At 41.6% G+C, this 18,390-nt stretch overlaps 2 protein-coding genes across 3 annotated transcripts; one reads left to right on the top strand and one right to left on the bottom strand.

Annotated features, from left to right (window-relative positions):
• Window positions 1-22: 22 nt before the first annotated feature.
• On the bottom strand, window positions 23-10,725 carry LOC139566498 (septin-10-like). Of its 2 annotated transcripts, none has more exons than XM_071387776.1 (10): window positions 10,606-10,725; window positions 7,125-7,239; window positions 6,679-6,874; window positions 6,228-6,414; window positions 5,329-5,490; window positions 2,789-2,885; window positions 2,504-2,672; window positions 2,235-2,367; window positions 1,767-1,951; window positions 23-1,225 (listed from the first exon to the last, which is right to left on the bottom strand). In XM_071387776.1, exons 1-10 carry the CDS (start codon window positions 10,615-10,617, stop codon window positions 1,210-1,212), a joined length of 1,272 nt encoding a protein of 423 aa, XP_071243877.1. In that variant the 5' UTR covers window positions 10,618-10,725; the 3' UTR covers window positions 23-1,209. The 2 variants fall into 2 exon arrangements, with proteins under 2 accessions (XP_071243877.1, XP_071243876.1); XM_071387775.1 differs by lacking the exon at window positions 10,606-10,725 and adding an exon at window positions 7,976-8,127.
• On the top strand, window positions 9,573-11,919 carry LOC139566497 (ankyrin repeat domain-containing protein SOWAHC-like). The gene has a single exon (XM_071387773.1). The coding sequence runs from the start codon at window positions 9,906-9,908 to the stop codon at window positions 11,601-11,603; it is 1,698 nt and encodes a 565-aa protein (XP_071243874.1). The 5' UTR covers window positions 9,573-9,905; the 3' UTR covers window positions 11,604-11,919.
• Window positions 11,920-18,390: the final 6,471 nt, after the last annotated feature.

The following is an 18,390-nucleotide window of genomic DNA, read 5'->3' as shown; positions in this document are numbered from 1 at the left end:
AAATAACGACATGTTACCGGTATGTATGACAAACATAACGTTTTATTTTTTGGTGATATAAACCCTTCTCCACACCTAAGAACAAACCTCAGTTCATATTTGAGTTAAGAAAAAAGCTGTGTACAAAAATATTGCAGAAAAATGCCTAAATTACACAGCTAAGTTATTTTCTGAGAGGGAAAATACGTCTGGCAATTATCACATCAATCATTCCACACACACACGACATACTATTTTTAGGCAATAAGGCCCAAAGAGGTGTGGTATATGGCCAATATACCACGGCTAAGGAATGTTCATATGTACGCTTAGCCGTGGTATATTGGCAATATAGCCCGAGGTGCCTTATGTCGAAACCATTTGACGTAGTGTTCTATTCAGAAAGGTCATTGAGCAAAAAAAAACATGGTTTCACTCTTCAGAAATTAATTCCCATGTCAGCAGCTGCTTCATTCTTTAGCATTTGAATAAAATACAAGGAAGGTATCTGTGGCAGTAAGGCACATAAGGCATACAATAAGTGTTTAAAAAGTAATACCTCAGTGATTGGAATGTAACGCATGCGTGGATATAACGTAGCTCTGGTCTTTGGTGCGCATTCCTCCACTAATGTAACATGAGGTGAGGAACGACCTGGACCAGTGCTAGGTATTACTATACATGGAATCCATCCAGAAACACATGAGTCTACAATAATAATGCATAGAATAAATATCAAGCTATATAATACATACTAGTGGTGAACAGCATATTTTAAAAAGACATGCAAATATATATTCTATCTGCAGAATTAAAGTTGGAACAAGTTCAAGTCTCCACATTATCTGATATCCCAGTAAAGTGAATACTCAAGACAACCCGGTAACACAACTAATTCCGAGATTGGACAATTAAATACATCTTGAATGTCAATGTACTGTTGACCATCAAACAAATTTTATTTCTGTTTGGTGTGAAGTACAGTATTTTCAATGATAACCCTAACCAGACCTTGATCATTTGGCGCCCTCTAGCGGTAGAAGTGAAAAGTAAAGTAATACAAAGGGTTACCAGTATTAAAAAGAGAATTATCAATACTCTGGCTGGTATTTGACAAACAACATTTGTGAGTTGACTAAGGCAAACAATGACGACTATCGGTGAATGTATTCCATTTTGTATTTATTCGTCTTCTGTCTGATGGGAGGGGGTCTTTGTCCATTTATTTCTTCACATGAACCCAGAGCTAAAGACCCAATGAAAAAGAGGAAATAATTTAGAGATCTGTGTCACTACATCATAACACACATCTATACTCATTAACTAAGCTTTCCTATCAACTGTCAAATCAATAGTTTCCTCTTATCTAAAAACACAAACTGATGTTTTTCTTTATACCCTGCTTCCCTCCCTATCATCTCACTGACTTCACAGGTTTCTGAAGCAACTGTTGTGGTTTTGGTTAGTAGCCTCGTCACAAGTTAACTTAACATCCTTAGCTTCCATCTCTAGGCTCCTGTCAATCAGAAATACAATCACACTGATGAACTAAAATGACTGTATAATGCCTGCAGTCCACACACAGACAATATACAATTCTGGTGTACATTCATTTTTGTTAGTCTCTGCACATGCATCATGAAATTGAGAGTGGAAATAAGTTATGATTGAATTAGGATATATTAATGTGTAATAGAGCTTTGAGCTGTCCAAAACATTTCAGCAATAAACATCTTGGAAGGGAATTAAGCGGCCGTCCTGAAACTTATTTTACAATAGCATCTTACTTTTTACGGTCTTTGTCCTTCTTGAGGTTGGCGTTAGTGTTGAAGGGCTGGCCTTGGAGCAGCTCGGCAGCTGTTTTCTTCTTGCTGAAGGTGTTGATCTCGTCCTCCAGGGACCTTCTCTTCTCATCCAGCTTGCTCTTCTCCTCAGAGTGCAGTCTCTTCAGCTGCTCAAACTTACCTTGCAACTGAGGGGAAAACATAAAAAAGTCAGGTGTTTTTAATAGCTCGAATTTCTAGTGCTTTTCTAAAAACCCAAAGACGCTTCTCACGTGGATCTCTTCAACCAAAAATACATTCATGGAATATGAAAGATCATTGAAGATGGGTTTTCTGTGATGATTTCCCCTGCTAATGATTAGTTACAAATCATGAGTCTTTGAAAGCCACGTCTACACCTATAAGTCTCTTGCTGACCTGTATAGCATACTGTCACAGTAGGACACGTGTGTGTGTGTGTGTGTCCAGTACCTCTCTCTCAGCTTCCTTCAGCTCAGTCTCCTTCTCCTTGACTCTCTGGACAAACATCTGCCTCATCTCCTCCTCTCTCCGCTGCAAATCTCCCAGAAACTCGTGACGCTTGGCTTCATAGGTCTCCTGCAGGCTGTAGACCCACACGGTTTAACACTAAGTGTACAGCTAAATGTTTTTCCACAGACCTTTTCATCTATGCATCTCATCTGGTTATCACAGGCCCAGAATTATGAGAACCATGCGCGCACACACTGCTCTCGCCGTACCTGACTGGCTTGCTCTCTGGGTTCGTGTCTGTGAATCCCATCTCCTCCAGTTTGCAGCGGCGGTAGAGCTCGTAGTGGCGCGTGTGGGTCTGCTCCCTCAGGTCCTCCATGTTCACACAGATCAGCATCTCCCGCAGCTTCACAAAGTCACAGTGGTTCTCATTCTCCACTGAAACAAGACAGACAGACCTTTACCTCCTGGCATTTGTACTGCAGAGCCATAGACACTTCACTTCAAAGAAAGCTGTAAGCCTGAAGCCTACACGGTAAAACAGGTTTACCTACCTTGCACCACACCCCAGGGATACTGCCGAGCTTTGACCATTTTATTTCCAATCTTCACCTCCTCTGAGCTCCCCACAACAGCAAAAGGCAGGATACCCTGACATTAGCAGATAGATCATAGAAGACACAGAGTACATTTACATGCACACTAAGTCCATATTAAAGTGATTTTGGCAGTAGGTTAAGTATGGCATTAGTCATGTAAACACCTTACTCTGCTGATCTTAAAATCGGAGTATGGTCAAAAATCAAAGAAAGCATACGCTAGGGTTGGACGGTATACCGGTATTGATACATGAACTGTTTCTCTTCTTCTATAACGTTATTTCAATGTTTGGTTTGTTAAATGTGAAATGGTTCTCGTCTCTCTCCCTCCCTCACCAATATGTCGATAACGATGCATTTTTCCACTTTGCTTCTTAATATAAATCAAATATATGTGTATTTGTCACATCCACAAGCGTTCTATAATGACACTATTAGTTTGTGTATATTACTCTCTGCAAACAGAGAGTTTACCTTTACTTACTTTTATTTTTATTGTTAGCCGCTGGCTAGCTAATAAATGTACTGAGTCAGAGCAAACATAGCTAGCTAATACACCCTGATACCAGTGCTGTTGTAGGCCTAAATCAGCATGTTTTGTATTTATTTAATATCTGAAACATGCAGTGAAGCCGCTCAATTACATCATACCGGTCATCCAACAGACTCCCATTCAGAGCGACACACAGAAGCATCCAGGGTCAATGCCCTGCTCAATGGCACGTTGACAGATCTCCCACCAGGCCAAAAAACGTGAACCCGAACCCTCCTAGATCCCTCCACAGTTCCCCAATAGCTGTCCCTCAACCATTCAAGACCCCTCCTACAGTCCCCCAAGAAGAAAAATGTAAAATACAATCAATTCCATTCTCCACCCCCAAGAACCCCCCAATGCACCAACAACCAAGAGAATGAACTAAAGACAAAAAAGACAGAAAACAGCAAACATTTTAAAACACAAAAACAACAACTAAAATCATAACAGCAATGCCAACAGTATATGTTTGTGTGCATGTCTGGCACTATTACATGTATGCGTGTGTTCTTGTATGCGTTTATTTGAATGAGTGTGTGTATATGCATGTGTACAAACACCTGCATGGCATCAGCCTCAGGCAAACCGGCATTAGTTGTAAAAACACTGCCCCTCAGTGTCATTCAAACATACTTTTTATTATGTTTTATTTAGACTTAAAAAAAAAAACGTATCTCCCGCGCAACAACTCCAGTCCCACTTACCTCCAATTCCACATCCCAACCCTCAGTTTCCCTCAGCCCATCCCATCTATCTCTGCTGGCCACCCTCTTCGGGTTTCTACGCAACACATATCTTTCAACTATGCTGTGATGTTTAACGTACAATTTCAATCTATCTAATCGAATAGAATCCAGATTGCGAGTTGAAGACAAATACTTTTACTAAGAGTATTAGTAATTGACTGACCCAGTCTCTCCAGATCTCCTAACAGTACTATTTCTAGGGTCAATTTTAGATCTATGCATTTTCAGCCATTCCTGAACCTGAGACCAGAAACAGGCTACCTGAGGGCAATACCAAAACAAATGGTCTATTGATTCTGTATCCTCACAACAAAATCTGCAGAGCTTCGATGATTTTATGCCCCAAATATTCAACATTTTGTTGGTGGCGAGAATTCTATATAATAATTTTGGCTGAAAAGCACCGAAGTCTTGAATCTTGCGTTTTATATATCAACTCATACACCCTGTACCATGGAATCGGTACATCAAAAATCTCTTCCCAACTAATTCGCAATCTGTATGGCACAGTTGTCAACATCCTGGTACTCAAATTAAACTGGTATACTTTCCTATTTATGCTATTTTTATTCCTCCGCCAGTTTTGATCCTTATATTGGGCAGACAGACCAGTTCCCTACCTCCTCCATTTTTGGGGTAATGCTGTAATCAATTGGTTGCACTCTTGGATTGAGCAGACCTTCCCGTACAATTCTGATAACTCCATGAAGGACATAAATCAGCATGTTGTTTGTGCAACAGTATCTTCTAAATCAGAGAGGAATAGGTGAGGTATGAATATGTTATCTGCGCATGTGCTAGCACCAGCCGAGCGAGCCTCCCTCTTTAGCGTGAGTGAAGTGAGATCGGGAAAAATGTAAGTAGGAATATTTGAAGTTGTTCTCATACAAACTTTAGAAGTCCGAACTTTTTCTAAAAAAGAACATGTCGCTGTCGTCGAACATTTATTTTTATTGCATATTTTCTGTATTGATCAAAGTCCCATCAGGTAGCCTGATTTCTGATGTGTCCGTGTAAACGGGATTATTAGGGGAATCGTTCTTCTTCCAAAGCATGTAAATGTTTTCATCAAACTATCCACAATAATCGTGTTACCGTGTGCATGTATCCATACTCACTGAGGTGCACTGTCTAGCACAGTCAAATTCACCACTGTAAGGAATGGAATTGGGCAGAGAGCCTGAAAGACGCAAAGGGAATGTTCTACAACTCACATTCATGGCAGTGTTGATCTTGGAGACGGTCTCGTCATCAGTAGGGAACTGGTAGATCTGGACACCGTTACTGACCAACTCACTCATGATCTTGATCTTAAACTTGTGGAGCTCGCTCTTGGAGATGGTGTCTGCTTTGGCGATGACAGGAATGATGTTGACCTACAAAAAAAATACACAGTTTGTCTAATAAATAATACATTTTCTTTCCGAATTGACATTATTCCCTCAAGAATCAAACAGGACATATCGTTCATTTTACAAGTAGAAACAAATTCCCTTTTGTGAAAGAACAGTACTGTAAAACATACAACTATGGGGCTCCCGAGTGGCGCAGCGGTCTAAGGCACTGCATCTCAGTGCTAGAGGCGTCACCACAGACCCTGGTTCGATTCCAGGCTGTATCACAACCGGCCGTGATTGGGAGTCCCATAGGGCGGCGCACAATTGGCCCGGCGTCGTTAGTGTTTGGCCGAGGTAGGCCGTCATTGTAAATAAGAATTTGTTCTTATCTGACTCGTTTAGTTAAATAAAAGGTTTTTTAAAAAACATACAACTAAAGCACAGTCAGGACAGACTTCTGTGATTGCCCAGTGGCTGAACTAAGTCAACATTCCGCTTTGTCAGACTTGTTCAGTCCTGTCACAGTAACACAGTAGTAATTACTCATCATGTAACTCCCAGTTTTTACCAACCGCCATGACACTTCCTGAACTGCCCAAATACTCTATAACACTAAATAAAATGAAAAACACCCCCTTAATTAATTCTACATTTAAACACAACAACAATTATGAAAAAAAGTTCATATTTATAGACTAATGCTGTAGAACTGTGCCAGAACAAAAAATCGAAAGAAAATGCAATAGTGACAGCTTCTTTTAGTTTTAGGACCTCACCTTGCTGTCCAGTTTCTTCATGGTGACCAGGTCCAGGGACTTGAGAGAGTGTCCTGAAGGGGCGATGAAGTAGAGACAGGCATGGATACGGGAGTCGTGGTAGTTGTGGAGGGACCGCTTGATCTTCAACTCTTCCTGTAGATACGACTCGAACTGGGTGTCAATGTAGTCCACAACATGCTGGTAGCTGCCGAAGGAAACATTCAGAGAGCAGATATTCCAACAGAAGTTGCGTAGCATATGTAGTAAAACAAGTGATTTTGTGGTGGATAAAAAGACAAAATAATGTGCTTTGTTTTGTCATTCAGCATCAGGGTCATATTCGGTAAAGCATAGGCTACGGTAGCAAAACGTTTACGAAACACTAAAACAAAGGGTTTAAGTTATCGGACAAGTTCTGTTAGGTTTGGTGCCTAATGAATACGACCCATCACGACTGCACTTCTCTCACCTCTCCTGCTTGTTCATCTGGTCCCCAAAGCCCACTGTGTTGACGATGGTCAGCTTGAGTTGCACGTTGCTCTCCTGCAGGTCATAGGTCTGCGCTCGCAGCTTCACCTTGGGCTCGAAGTGAGACGACTCAAAGTTCTCAAAGTTAGTGTTGAACAGTGTGTCCATTAGGGTGGATTTGCCAATACCCGTTTCGCCTGGATAGTGAGGGGAAATACTATTTGCTAATCTTAGTGATAACATTGCTTGGTAAAATTTGGGTCAAACTTGAGGAAAATGAAAAATACATTTTAGACAGTTCCAAAGAATGACATTGAGGATTCTGGGCACAAGTCCAGAATAAATGAATTGAAATGAATTAAGGAAATGGGCCATTTTTTTCCCATCTAAAAAGGGGATACTGGTCTGGTGGCTGAACTTTTAATTTAACATCACAACGTTACTCACCAATACAGAGGATATTGAAGCAGAAACCTTGACATGTTGATTTGTTGACCAGCTGGTGAGGTAGGCTGTCGAAGCCAACATGGCCAGACAAGGACAGGGGCCGGGCATTTTTGTCCTGTTATAGGGAGACATAGCCTAACATTAGGCCATCTCAGTATATGACAATATCTGACAACAGCTTGGACTGGTTAACCTAGGTAAATAATCTTATATTCCTATGTTTTCATTGTGTGTACACTACTTACCCATACAAGGCTACATGTTCATTTGTCTACAGTACACGCAAATATGTATCTATGTCTATGAATGACACCCTACCTGACCTGTCCCTTACTTTACTGACACTGATTGTGGATAGACCTGGAGATGGCAGATCAGTTTCAGCAGCATACATTTGGCTAGATGTTGTAGCTAGCACACAAAGTTAACTTTCACTGGCTGCCACATCGGCAAACTAACCCATGCGTTGGCAAACTAGCTAGACAGATCGCGGCTAATTTTGTTCTATGTGCATTTCATATATTAATTCTTGCTCAAAGGGCGCAAACAAGTTCCAGCAGTAAAACCCTGCTTTTTAGAAACTCTGGTTGGAGCTACGCTGTTAGACACATAGCTAGCTGGATAGTGAAAAAGTTACTTAATCAGTTCCAGGTCGTCTTATTGCAATCCTGCTGTGCAGACGGTCAGATCTCACAACGCCCAGATAAGTGTTTACCTTCCAGGATTACGCAGCGCGACAGCAATAAAGACGACCTGGAACGTAACCATGCTAACTAGCAAGCTAAACGTGCCGTAAGTTTTACAACTGTAGATATACATTATTTAGCGATTGAATTAAACACAACAATTACCCCCTGAGCAACATCCGACGTAGTCATCTCGGAACAAAGCAGCTAATAGCTACAAATACTAACAGGCTGTAAAGAAAATAGGCTCAACTAAAAACGTTGAAAAATCGACTACCTACGTAGCCATGAAAGGAATGTAGGCTTGCACACTTGTTTTCATGGCTGGGGAGACACGAGTGACAGTTATGTTTGTGTTTAACAAAATAAACTATATATATATATTAAGTACTACATCTTCTGATTTTGTGGTATGTATTTATCAAATTCTGAGTACAGAGTAGTTATTTTGAACTGCAGGATTGTTAGTTACTATATAGCGACCCCCATAGAACGAATGGTATAAACCACTTTTCCGGAAATTCGTTGGACATACATGGTGTGAAACTAAGTAGACATTTTGGTTCTTTGCGCGACTTTGACTGACCGACCACTAATATAGATTTCAAAATGGCGTTTCAAGGGCCACAGTTTCCCAATGGTGGTTGCTAGGAGGCGTGGACAGAGATACTTTTGAGGAGATGGGGAACGCCATTGGAATCGTATTATCGCTCATTGTGTACGTTGCCCATGCGTCGTCTAAGAGCCACGCCGGCCCATGCGGTGCATTTCTGGGACGAAGGAGTGAATGGGAGTCGACTGGGCGTTAACTCAAAAACACAACATTAGCATGCATTTAGTGAACAATAAGTACAAAATTATAAGTATTTTCCGAGATGTGAGATAATTAACTTGTTCTCTGAAATCGTGAAATTACGGACTTTCAAGGGAAATAGGCAGGTTTCTCGACTCATACCCTGATTTTCAGAAGGGATTGTGAGAAGATTAGTTTTGCAACCACGTGAAGCAGCATTACAAGTGAACGCGATCGTTTGACATTCTGCTGTTTGGGGCGTTATGCCACGTTCAAGATAACTGGGAAAGAACGAGCTCCGACTGGGAAAATTGATTTGAACAGCCATCCAACTCGGAATTCCTACTCTTCCTAGAGCTCTGACTTTCCGACCTTAAAATACAGATTCATTATTTGACCTAGTATTTTTCCGAGTTCCCGGGTGTTTTGAACTCTGCATTATACCACAGATAGACATTGAGCCAGATATTAAACCGGATGTATAAATGTGAAGTCTCCGGTTGGCGTTTCCACTCACTACCAAATATGGTGATGCGAGGAAGCCCAGTGGCCGGCATGGTGAGAAGATGGAGTGAGATGGATTTTGGCCTACATTCTGCTAATTTTCTAATCGATGAAACATTTGATCCCCATACAGTTTTATGTTTCCAAAACTATAATCTATAACAAACAGAGTAGACTGCGTTTTGCAGACTTTACCCTTTGCCAAAGTAAAAAATAAACGTTGTTTAGGAGTGTGAATTGCCTTATTGCACACGCGCACCTCATAGTATGCGTTCCCTAACGAAAATATGCAAATAAATGCTATAACGCGCCAATAAGATCTCACTAGCTCGTGCATGGCTCTGCCCATCTCCTTGCCTGTTCTGCCCACTATGATTAATTTCCTCCCATTGGAAACGACAGGCTCTGGTCTGTCTTGGGTTAGTTATAAAAATCTTTGGTTATACGTTCATTCATTACCCAACGGAATTCCCATCTCCTCCTTTCTCTAATGTCTCTGTAGTGGATCGCTATGACCATAGAAATAAAACGGATAGACAGGTCTGCTAGCAAAAGTGGGTCCTTCCTTACTCAACTCTGGTTGGGATGACAGTTCTATTAATTTCTATTCTGTATCAAAGAAGCACAACAAGGTCTGAGGATGATGTGATGGGACAACACCAACCAGAGCAGGTGAAAACCGTAATTGTACGGGCTGATTCAACTCTAGCTAATTTATAAACATAAAAAGGAAGATTATTTTTTAGATCTGTAAGTGGTTTGCCGTAGCCTTTTAATTTATTTATTTTTTAATCAGTAATGGCGACCGAGTGCACCCAAGAAGTGGTTGTTCAATTTCTAACCGAGCGAGGAGGGAGAGTGAAAAACCAGATATTCATTGACTATTTCAAAGCTGTTTTCCCAGAAGACCCTGACCAGAAAGCAATTGTTCGGGAGAAATTCAAGGGATACGTGGACAATGTCGCATTTGTAAAGTTGGAGAATGGAGTGAAATTTGTATGTTTAAAAAAGAAGTATCGAGTTTCATTGAAGTGTACCGTGGAAAAAGACAGCGAATGCAATGGTAACGGGACAGGCACCTTATTGGAACAAAAGGACAGCGGTTCTGCTATATCAAAATCATATAAGAACTTGATAGAAGATTGTGCACCACAACTGCATCTGTCAGTATCATCTGCTGCGGATGTGCGCTCTTGGGAAACCACTGCAAACGAAGAGGCACAAGACATTTCACCTGGCTCAGGTTACGGAATTGACAATGCCACGAGAGCGAGACCGCATGACATTTCTGGAATTATTTTGGAAGGTAAAATTGTAGAAAGAGCTGCTTCAACAACGTCTGTAGTTCAGAATAATAGTTTATCAGACAATATGGGAAATGCGTTAGGCCTTGGTGGCAATGGAGAGCAGACATTGCAACCGCACGACATACCGCAAATTGCAGTGATTGAGGCGTCACCTTTGCCTACATCCGCGGATGGCTCTATGTTCCACTTACCCAGACGTCCATTTCCAACTAATGCACAGGACAGCCTGCTGTCCCGTCACCCTTCATCAGAGGACGGGGCAGACGAAGACCAGTATTATGATTTTCAACAGAACATATCTGGGAGTGACAGCAACACAACTAAAGGTAGCCGTAATAACTTTATTGAGCTCATGATGAACAGCTCCCTCCAGGTGCGACGCAGCATGGTGTTGCGGAACTCAGACTCCGCCTCTGTGGTTTCCTCTACTACAGACGAAGACGGTGCTTCAGTCACTCTGGACCCGTTGGAACACGAATGGATGATGTGCGCATCCGACGGCCAATGGGAGAGTCTCCACCGTCTCCTTTCCTGTGAACCGAACCTTGTCATGAAGAAGGATTTTGTGACTGGGTTCACCTGCCTGCACTGGGCCGCCAAGCAGGGCAAACAAGAACTGCTGGCGCTTATCGTAAACTTTGCCAAACAACACACAGTGCCCATCAACATCAACGCCCGGTCAAGTGCTGGCTACACGCCACTACACCTAGCAGCAATGCACAACCAAGTTGAGGTGGTGAAGTTACTGGTAGGAGCCTATGACGCAGACGTAGAGGCCAGAGATTACAATGGGAAAAAGGCGTGTCAGTATCTTACAACCAGTGTGGCCGTTGATATCCGTGACATCATCGGGGCGGGTGGTGGCGGCGACTCGGACTCAGAGAGCACAGACTATGGGGATGGGGGGCGTTGGAGGCTGTCTAAAGTTCTCCAGTCTAATCTGATGCCCCTCAAACTCCACGGTCACAGTGAGGAGGACACAGCTGATGGAGCAGGGCAGGCCAGACAGCAACCCTTGCTGAGGAAATCGTCCTTTAGCAAGATGAGGCCCAAACTTCAGAAGATCCGCTTCAGATCTTCACAGATAGTTCACGGCACATCGTTCACAGCACATTGTGAGACAGAGGAGCTTAACTGGTCCAGGAAAAGCTCATTTAAATCCAGACCCATGTCAAATCTGTTTGGCTGAAGAATAGCCCCTATGTACACTCGACAAAGAGCAAATAAACTACTACAGTGCAGGATGACTGACACAATGGGGTATAGTTTGATGTTACAAGTGTTTGATGTTTTTTTGTGGCATAGTCTGGTGTTACAAATACTTAAGGGTTTTCCCCCAGGCATTATATGAATACTGTATACTGAACTAACAGAATATGGTATTACATGATCTATTGAGTAACTGGCCAGATTGCCACCCCTGGTTAGGCTAAATATTTGTGTGTTAATCCTCTTCTCATTCTGAAGTAGCCAAGTAGGTCTTATTGTTCGTCTGCTTGAACCCTTAACGTACATGTAAAGCTGCCTGTAACCCACTGGGCAAAGATGTCATTTTAGTTTTGATTGACATTTTATTGACTAACTAATTTGAATTCAATGTGAAATCAACCAAAAATGACACCATGTCATTGGATTTAGGTTCAAAGTTGGGTGATTTAAAAAGATACAATTATCTTACATGGAGTACTTTTTTTCCAAAGCCAATCAGTTTTCCACGTTGATTTGACGTCTTCATATTGACTTTTTTTGGTTGAAATGACATGGAAACCAGGTTGACTCGACCTGTTTTTGCCTAGTGGGAAGTGTTTAAACTTCAAGTTATTTGACCACATGGTAGAAACAATGTCATTGATTTCACAATGCTTGGGAACAATCTTATTACTGTCAGACTGTTATTCATTTATTCTCCCTTGTATATTTACGTTGCTTTAAGCACTTTGATTGTAAACTGTTATTGATCCAGCTTTCCTGCGGTGGATGCCATTCAGTCCACCTGAAAGACTTTGAGATGGGAATTTACTTCCTCTTTGTGTTCAAGTGGACGATTGGAGGCCAATGAAAAGGCCTCTGGTCCTTTAAGTCTGTAATCAGGATCAGTAGAGGAGCTTTCTGTGTCACAAGGTACGCCGTTGTTGAGTGCATGGTAGGCCTACTGTGTATAGTGCTATGATGAAAGATCAGGTCTCATAACTATTCACGTTTAAACGGGTACATTTTTGACCTGATCATAGCTCCTTATTTTGAGTTTTCTAAGGTTGCAGTTGTCTGGTATCGAGTTGTAGGTTACCCTCTGTTCTGTTTTATATCAACAAGCTCAGGCTTGCTGACCCAGGAGAGCCTAGCTCAGCTGAGAGCGAGCAAGAGAGACTGTAGTGTACATATAGTGCCTTCAGAAAGTATTCATACTCCTTGACTTATTCCACATTTTGTTGCGTTACAGCCTGAATTCAAAATTGATTAAATATATATGTTTTTCTCACCAATCTACACACAATACCCCATAATGACAATGTGAAAACATGTTTTTAGAAATGTTTGCAAGTGTATTGAAAATTACATACATAAATATCTCAATGACAAAAGTATTCACACCCCTGAGTCAATACTTTGTAGAGGCACCTTTGGCTTCTACAAAGTGGCAAATCCAATAACACTTTGTATTCAGGACAAAAGGTAATTGCTTTGCAATTTTTTTTGCAGTATTACTTTAGTGCCTTGTTACAAACAGGATGCATGTTTTGGAATATTTTTATTCTGTACAGGCTTCCTTTTCACTCTGTCAATTAGGTTAGTATTGTGGAGTAACTACAATGTTGTTGATCCATCCTCAGTTTTCTCCTATCACAGCCATCAAACTCTGTAACTGTTTTAAAGTCACCATTGGCCTGATGGTGAAATCCCTGAGCGGTTTCCTTCCTCTCCGGCAACTGAGTTAAGAAGGACGCCTTTATCTTTGTAGCGACTGGGTGTATTGATACACCATCCAAAGTGTAATTAATAACTTCACCATGCTCAAAGGAATATTCAATGTCTGCTTTTTTATTTTTTACCCATCTACCAGTAGGTGCCCTCATAGCCGTGGGTAGTAAGGGTGCTGCAGCACCCCCTGAAAAATCATAATAAAAATTAAAAAAAATCATAAATAATGTTTTGGAAAATACAATTGTTTTCACAAAAGTGGTGCACTGGGCCTTTAATAGTTCTGTATTAGTGAACTGATATAGCCTGCTATAGCAATGTTGCACTGAATTCTAACACTTATTTTTCCTCTGCACTTTTGTTATTTGTTAATATAACTTTTAAAAAAATAATAATAATTGCAAATCATTGTCTCACGTGTACTAGTTTAATTGTTTGTCTAGATTAGATTTAAGGCCTACTACTTATGGCATTAACTGTTTTTGGGGAATTTAATGGTTTCTCAGTCAATGTTTTGTATTGCTGAATAGCCTACAGTAATGCTACATAGTTTACATCTGATTTTGCTACTTGATTTTATTGTGCAGTTTTGTATTCTTGCAACATTAGCTCTTTTTATTATGCAATTATTATTTTTCTTTTATCAACCACCTGCTGCTAATTATGATATTCAAAGGGCTGGAACCATATTTCTCTTGTCTGTCTGGACATTAAATGATATTATTTTGTAGTCCTCTTTTCGATTATCAAACAAAAGAATGTTAACATAAAAAAATCGGACACCTCACTGTCGACAATCATTTAAGATCTATGTTCAATACTCTCTGTCTTCAATAATGTTTTCAAAGCTAGATTGTGGAGTTTGCATTTTTATCATTTGGAAACGTATACCTACATCTTTGTGTTGCTTAACAGAAATATGACTCTCTGCCTTTACACAACCTGATAAATAAACTGTCATACTGTCACTATTGAGATCTGTCTTGTTCTGTTTAATGCAGCAGTCTGTCTGTCAGTAGTAACTAATACACTGTTTCCACAGTAAGGAACATTTCTGCTTAACCAGTAGTGCACACATTTATTTATTTACTTATACTGTGTGCCAGATGGCTTTTATGTTCTCTTAAAGGCTCTCAAACAAACATTTGTTTTTATTGCCTGTGAATTTCTGTGCCCCAAAATAGGATGTAAAATTACACTGTGGGTTCATTATGGGAAATGAGTATGGCACGTTTTCAATGGTAATTGCTGTATGACTAATCTCAGTCAAATCTCAGCAGGTATTTTATTTTATTCCTCCATTGAGTAATGGAGTGGAATAGCATCGATTATTCAGTGAAATGAAAGAGTACATATGGACCACCTTAGCTCCACTCTACAGAGAGATGTGTTTGTCCTTGACCAGGGCAATACATTACAGTCTGGGACAGATTGATTGAAATTAAATAACTATATAATATATATATACTGTACAGTGCATTCGGAAAGTTTTCAGGGCCCTTGACTTTTTCCACATTTTGTTACGTTACAAATGTATTCTAAAATGGATTTTTTTTTTTACTAACATAAGTATTCAGACCTGTTGCTATGAGACTCGAAATTAAGCATAGGTGTATCCTGTTTCCATTGATTATCTTTGCGGTGTTTCTACATCTTGATTGGAGTCCACCTGTGGTAAATTCAATTGATTGAACATCATTTGGAAAGGCACACATCTGTCTATATATGGTCCCACAGTTGACAGAGCATAAACCAAGGTATTGTCCGTAGAGCTCCCAGACAGGATTGTGTCGAGGCACAGATCTGGGGAAGGGTATCAAAATATTTTTGCAGCATTGAAGGTCCCCAAGAACTCATTGGCCTCCATCATTCTTAAATGGAAGAAGTCTGGAACCACCAAGACTCTTCCTAGAGCTGGCCAAGAACCCGATGGTCACTCAGAACTCCAGAGTTCCTCTGTCGAGATGGGAGAACCTTCCAGAAGGTCAACCATCTCTGCAGCATTCTGTGGCCAGACGGAAGCCACTCCTCAGTGAAAGGCACATGACAGCCCGCTTGGAGTTTGCCAAAAGGCACCTAAAGGACTCTCAGACCATGAGAAACAAGATTCTCTGGTCTGATGAAACCAAGATTAAACATTTTGGCTTGAATGCCAAGCGTCATATCTGGAGGAAACCAGGCACCGCTCATCACCTGGCCAATTCCATCCCTACGGTGAAGCATGGTGGTGGTAGCATCATGCTGTGGGGATGCTTTTCAGCGGCATGGACTGGGAGACTAGTCAGAATCGAGGGAAAGATGAACGGAGCAAAGTACAGAGAGATCCTTGTTGAAAACCTGCTCGAGAGAGCTCAGGACCTTACACTGGGGGCGAAGGTTCACCTTCGAACAGGACAACGACCCTAAGTACACAGCAAAGACAACGCAGGAGTGGCTTCGGGAAAAGTCGCTGAATGACCTTGAGTGGCCCAGCCAGAACCCTGACTTGAACTCCATTCTTTTCTGGAGAGATCTGAAAATAGCTGTGCAGCGACACTCCCCATCCAACCTGACAGGGCTTGAGAGGATTTGTAGAGAAGAATGGGAGAAACTCCCCAAATACAGGTGTGCCAAGCTTGTAGCGTCATACCCAGAAGACTTGAGGTTGCAATCACTGCCAAAGGTGCTTCAACAAAGTACTGAGTAAAGGGTCTGAATACTTCTATAAATGTGCTATTTCAGTTTTTAATTTGTAATACATTTGCAAACATTTCTAAAAACCAGTTTTTGCTTTGTCATTATGGGGTATTGTGTGTAGATTGATGAGGGGAAAAAACGATTGAATCCATTTCAGAATAAGGCTGTAATGAACAAAATGTTGAAAAAGTCAAGGGGTCTGAATGCACTCTATATATAAAACCATTTCAGGTCGTCAGTGATGTGCACGTCGCGGTAGTTGAAGCTTTTGACGCTCTCCACTGAGGCCCCGTCGATGTGGATGGGGACGTGCTCTCTCTGCTGTCTCCTGTAGTTCACCATCAGCTCCTTTGTTGACTTTGAAGGAGAGGTTATTTTCCTGGCACCACCCGCCAGGGCTCTCAGCCTTGTACTTTGGGGCTTACAGTGTCGGGCAGCCCGACAACCTAAAGCTCCTAACCAATAGGTACTGCTCATCCCTTAAAAGACAGGAAGTAGAACTTAGGCCTGCATCCCAAATGGGACCCTATTCCTTACATAGTGCACTACTTCTAACCAGAGCACTATGGGCCCTGGTCAAAAGTAGTGCACTATGTAGGGAGTCATGTGGCATTTGGGAAGTATCCCAGGGGATAGAGCCCAGACGGTAGAGTTGGAGGACATCAGAGAACACAGGGCTTTGTGGAATTGCGCACAGTGGGAGTTTGAAATTGAAACGGCTGACGTGGAATCAGAATGAGTCACCAGAGGCACTGCTCCCTTGCTATCTGTATTCCTCTCTCTCTCTTTCTCTCTCACTATCTATGTCTGTCTCTCAAAGGATGTTCACCTAGCTCAAGAATCATTATCTCACACAGGCCAACCAACAAGGTCAGTGTGACAGTCTCTCGCCACGTATCTGTTTATGATTCAGGTTTTAAGCCATGTCTAACATCTTCCACTGGATCCTGTCAGACTGATACGGTCTGACAGGATCCAGTAGATCCTTGATATGTTGAACGTCATTTTATGTCTGTTCAAGCCTCAGCCTGCACATCTCCTTTGAATTACCAGTCCAATGCGTTAAATATATTGTTTGGGCGTTACCTTAATAGTCTACTCCACCTACATGACTCAAACCATGTGTTTTGGTTACCTCCAAATACAGACTTCCATCTAGTTTTCCATACCCCTGAAACACTCTTTACCACATAAAGTGGTTCATAAGACCTCATGGCCTTTGTTTTGCACAATCCAAGGTTACTATGCTCAGAGGTTTTTATGACCTATTTTACAAATGAAACTGGTATAGTTGACATTTACAGTGAGATATAAATCTGACCTTGAGTTGGTGCTTTCTGAGTAAGACACTGAACTGCTCTAGCAAGTCCACAAGATGGCACTGAATGGCAAAGCCATTCTCTCTCTCTCGCTCTCTCTGCATCTCTTGCTCTATCCCCTCTCACTCTCGGTCTCTTTCTCCCCACCCCTTCTTTCCTCTCTCTCTTCCCCCTCTCTCTCACTCACTCTCTCTTCCTCTTTCTGTCTGTCTGTCTCTCTCCACTCTTTCTCGCTGGTTAATATCATAGATGAGATGGGAGTGTATCATAAATTCAGCCAGAGGTATAATAAATCCTGTGTGGCTTAGCCTTCACATTGTCACGGACAGTCGCTAGCTGTGTTAATGAGGACACTTAATCTGACACTGCTGGGACTGAAATGGGATGTGGGCTACATGAATCAACCGCTCTGACTAGATGACTGTGCATCCCAAATGGCACCCTATTCCGTATATACTGCATTACTTTTGAGGGCTCTGGTCACTATAGGGAATAGGGTGCTGCCATCTGTGATGTTCACTATGACCCTGACTAGACAATGGAGACTAACTGAGCTATATCGTATGTCCTTATTCTATTTAATCTGATCCAAGTCTCTCTGATCTAAAGTAAAAATACAATTTCATTTGATGCCTTCTACCAATGTGTCCCATTCACACTGGCAGGCTTACCATTTGGCAGACGAGGCAATTGCCTCAGGCTACATATCATCAAGGGGCCTCATGAGCTGGACATAAAATAAAATAATTTCTCCGCTTGAGGCTCCCCCATGCTCCACTCGAGACATAATAAAATAATCCCCATAAAAATATGTTCTGTTTATGATAGAGATATTTTTGCATGGGCTGCGTCTCAATCCGCCTATGTCGGCCTTCTGCATCTGCGGCGGAAGGTGGTAGAGCTACAGCGGTGATTGTCAGACACAGGAGGTTGGTGGCACTTTAATTGGGGAGAACGGGCTCGTGGTAATGACTAGAGCAGAATCAGTGGAATGGTATCAAAGACATCAAGCACATGGTTTCCCATTTGCTCCGTTCCAGCCATTATTATGATCCATTCACC

Source organism: Salvelinus alpinus, chromosome 38 (assembly GCF_045679555.1).
Source record: "Salvelinus alpinus chromosome 38, SLU_Salpinus.1, whole genome shotgun sequence".
NCBI classification, from domain to species: Eukaryota; Metazoa; Chordata; class Actinopteri; order Salmoniformes; family Salmonidae; genus Salvelinus; species Salvelinus alpinus.
The sequence above is the reverse complement of the archived record's forward strand: the minus strand, read 5'-3'. Positions and strand labels throughout refer to the sequence as shown.